At 42.6% G+C, this 4,392-nt stretch overlaps 1 protein-coding gene across 1 annotated transcript; it reads right to left on the reverse strand.

The window, feature by feature from the left end:
* Positions 1 to 972: 972 nt before the first annotated feature.
* On the reverse strand, positions 973 to 3,339 carry LOC108212431 (uncharacterized). Its single transcript, XM_017384158.2, has one exon. The coding sequence runs from the start codon at positions 3,337 to 3,339 to the stop codon at positions 973 to 975; it is 2,367 nt and encodes a 788-aa protein (XP_017239647.2).
* Positions 3,340 to 4,392: the final 1,053 nt, after the last annotated feature.

The raw sequence follows: 4,392 nt of genomic DNA on the forward strand, positions 1-4,392 counted from the left end.
CTTGGATTTACTAAACGCTTTTGCTTTTCTTTATCATTTTGTTTTTGATCCGGTCCAGATTGTACTGCTTTGTTTTTGCTTTTAGAAAAAAATTCTCTAAGCATATTGATCCAGATTAGGATTGTCTAACTTTTGCCTTAGAAAAATTTTCTAAGCATGGTTGATCCGGATTAGGATTGTATAGCTTTTTTTGCCTTAGAAAAATATTCTAAGCATGATTGATCCGGATTAGGATTGTATAGCTTTTTTTTTGCCTTAGAAAAATATTCTAAGCATGATTGATCTGGATTAGGATTGTATAGCTTTTTTTTGCCTTAGAAAAATATTCTAAGCATGATTGATCCGGATTAGGATTGTATAGCTTTTTTTGCCTTAGAAAAATATTCTAAGCATGATTGATCCGGATTAGGATTGTATAGCTTTTTTTTTTTTTTTTTGCCTTAGAAAAATATTCTAAGCATGATTGATCCGGATTAGGATTGTATAGCTTTTTTTTGCCTTAGAAAAATATTCTAAGCATGATTGATCCGGATTAGGATTGTATAGATTTTTTTTTGCCTTAAAAAAATATTCTAAGCATGATTGATCCGGATTAGGATTGTATAGCTTTTTTGCCTTAGAAAAATATTCTAAGCATGATTGATCCGGATTAGGATTGTATAGCTTTTTTTTGCCTTAGAAAAATATTCTAAGCATGATTGATCCGGATTAGGTTGTATAGTTGGCTGCTTTTTTCGAAATGTTTTTTTTTTGTAATAACGTTATGATCCGGATTGATTTGACTGCTTTAGAAAACTTTTCTAATTTTGGCCAATCCGGATTGTATTCGTGACAATGGATGCTGGATGAATTTCAAAAGAACAGATTGCTTGATTTCATTGATATAAAACGAACTTTCATACATGCGAAGGATCAAAAAACGTGTTTGCTTCTTATTGACATAGCTATTCTCTACTACTTCTTGCCCTTTCTTCACTGGTAGTATTTCCTTAGTCTGAGACCATGCCAGGTATTGGGAACCTCAGAATCATCCATATTTTCTAGCTTGTATGTTCCTGGCCTTATGACTTCCTTCACCTTGTAGGGTCCTTCCCATTTGGGCATAAGTTTTCCAGTGTTAGTCGGATCTGAGGCTTCCGTGTCCCTTAGGACCAAGTCTCCTGCATGAAAATTTTTGACTCTGGATTTCTTGCTGAAGTGTTCTCTTGTTTTCTCCTTGTATTTCTCCATCCTTTGGATAGCTTGGTCCCGGATCTCATCAATGAGGTCAAGGTTGGTGCGCAATCCTTCTTCGTTTGCTATTTCGTCAAAGTTTATTACTCTGTGGGAGGGGGAACCTACTTCGATTGGCAACATTGCTTCGGTCCCATAAGCCAGTTTGAATGGTGTTTCTCCCGTGCTGGTCCTGGGGCTTGTTCTGTAAGCCCAGAGCACGTTGGGTAATTCTTCTGGCCATTTGTCCTTGCTTTCCTGCAACCTTTTTTCTATCCCTCGGAGAAGGATTCGGTTTGTTACTTCGACTTGCCCGTTTCCTTGGGGGTAGGCCACAGATGATTTTTTGTGTTTGATCCCTCGTTCCTTTAGATAATTCTCGAAAACTGATCCGATGAATTGAGGTCCATTGTCCGAGACCAGGACTCTTGGTATCCCGAATCTCATCAGTATATTGTCCATGAATCTGATGCAATCCCGCTGGTTGATGGTCCTCATTGCCTTGGCCTCAACCCACTTGGTCATATAGTCAATGGAGACGAGTAGATATCTTAGATCACCCTTTGCCCTTGGGAAAGGTCCCATGATGTCTATCCCCCAGACGACAAATGGGATCGGGGATAGGACGGATGATTGCAGGACTGGGCTTACTCTGGCGACATTGCTGAATAACTGGCAGTTTCTACATTTCTTGACGAAGTCGATTGCCTCCTGATGGATAGTTGGCCAATAGTAACCCTGCCTGATGATTTTGTAGGCCAGGGCTTTCGCGGACATGTGATCTCCGCAGATTCCCTCATGAACCTCCCTTAGGCAATATTCTGCCTCTTCCGGGCCAACGCATTTGAGGATGGGAGAAGAGTAAGTTCGGCGGAAGAGTGATCCTTCTTCGATGAAAAATTTTGCTGCCTTGGCTTTTAATCTTTGGGCCTTCCCCTTGTCCTCTGGTAGTTCTCCTTTTTCTAAATAATTGATGAGCGGGGTCATCCAATTCGGCTCGTTATTGATTTCCAAGATTTCTTCATATTCGGTTGCTGGCCTTTGTAACTCTTCGAAATAAACCGAGCTATCCAGATCGGATGAGTTTTGGACCAATTTTGAAAGAATATCTGCCTCGGTGTTTTCTTCTCTGTTAACTTGCAAAATCTGGTGGTGCGGGATTGTGGCTAAGTAACTTTGGACCAGGGTTTGATATTTGGTCAGGACCGGGTCCTTAGCTAGGTATTCCTTCCTTGTTTGTCTTACCACGATCTGGGAGTCACCGTAGATTTTGAGACTTTGGATTCCTAAAGTCTTTGCTAGCTTTAGTCCTGCTAAGAGTGCCTCATACTCGGCCTGGTTGTTGGTTGCTGTGAATTTGAAAGATATCGCCGTCCTGATTGTGAATCCGGATGGGCTTTTTAAGATGAGTCCCGCTCCTGACCTTTCTGTTGTAGATGATCCGTCGACGTGAAGGATCCAGGAATCTGAGAGAGGATCATGGTTGTCTTTCTGATCCCGGCTTTTGGGGTTTTGTACTTCTTCAGGAAAATTACATTCCGTGACAAAATCAGCCAGGATCTGGGCCTTGATTGCTGTTCTGGGAATGAAGGTCAGATTGAATTGGCTGAGTTCGATGGCCCAATTCACTAGTCTTCCTGAGATATCCGGTTTGTGTATAATTCTTCTTAAGGGTTGGTCTGTTACGATCCGGATCTCCCTTCCTTGAAAATAATGCCTGAGTTTTCTGGATGCGGTTATCAGGGCAAAGGCAAATTTCTCTAGATTTGGATACCGGGTTTCTGAGTCTTTAAGTACTTGGCTTACGTAGTAAACAGGCTTCTGTTGCCCTGATTCTTCTCGGATGAGTGCCGCTCCGATTGCCTGGGTCCCGGCTGAAAGGTAGAGGTATAGGGGTTTCCCAGGTTGAGCCTTAGTCAGGATTGGCGGCTTTGCGAGATATTTTTTGATTTCTTCGAAGGCTTTCTGACAATCCGGATTCCAGTCGACCTCCTTTTTGTTCTTGGCCCCTTTCAATAACTCAAAGAATGGAAGGCTTTTTTCAGCGAGCTTTGAGATGAACCTGCGCAATGCCGCGAGGGATCCTGCTAGTTTTTGCACTTCCTTTTGCGTTTTGGGTGGTTTCATTTCCTGGATTGCCCTTATCTTTTATGGGTTGGCCTCGATCCCTCTGTTGCTTATCATAAACCCTAGAAACTTTCCCGCTTCTACTCCAAAAGCGCATTTTTCTGGATTCAATTTTAACTTGTGTTTTCTCATGTTTTCGAAACATTCTTTCAAATCTGGGATGTGGTCCGGGATCGTCATTGACTTGGCTATTATGTCATCGACATAACATTCGAGGTTCCTTCCCAACTGGTCTTTGAATATCTCATTCATGGTTTTCTGGTATGTGGATCCCGCGTTCATAAGGCCAAACGGCATCAGCTTGTAGGCATAGACAGCTCTGTGCGTGATAAAAGCTGTCTTGGCGACGTCTGTTGGTTTCATCCTGATCTGGTTATATCCGGAGAAGGCGTCCATAAAACTTAGCATAAGGTGCCCGGAGGTGGCATCTATCAATTGGTCTATACTTGGTAGAGGATATGGATCTTTAGGGCATGCGGAATTCAGATCTGTGTAGTCCACGCACATCCTCCACTTGCCATTAGATTTCTTGACCATGACCACGTTAGCTAGCCATTCTGGATATTTAATTTCACAAATGATCCCTGCTTTGAGCAGTTTTTCTACTTCCTCGTCGATGGCCTTTTGTCTTTCTGGAGCGAAGTTCCTCTTCTTTTGCCTGATGGGTTTTCTGCTAGGATCTACATCCAAGCTGTGGAGAGCGAGTGATTCATCTAATCCGGGCATATCGCTGGGACTCCAGGCGAAGATATCTGCATAGTCTCGGAGAAGTTGGATTAATCCTTCCCTGAATTCCGCTTCCAGGCCTTTTCCTATTTTGATCTTGTGGGAAGGATCTCCTTCTTTTATGATGACTTCTTCTGTCTCAACTGCTGGTTCTACTTTGGCCAGTTCTTTCGCCGAGATCATTTGTTGAACTCGAGCTTCGGTATTTGTCTCAAAGAAGTTCTGAACTGCATCTGTGGTTGCTTGATTGCTTTGTTGAGATTCAGGTCTGGTTGCTCCCGGGTTGGATGTACCCGGGTTGAGATCAATGACCTGGATCTCCCTTTT

Source organism: Daucus carota, chromosome 3 (genome assembly GCF_001625215.2).
Source record: "Daucus carota subsp. sativus chromosome 3, DH1 v3.0, whole genome shotgun sequence".
Taxonomy (NCBI): Eukaryota; Viridiplantae; Streptophyta; class Magnoliopsida; order Apiales; family Apiaceae; genus Daucus; species Daucus carota.

Excerpts from the sequence above, each read along its gene's own strand:
- LOC108212431 (XM_017384158.2), bottom strand. The coding sequence starts at position 3,339 with ATGAAACCACCCAAAACGCAAAAGGAAGTGCAAAAACTAGCAGGATCC.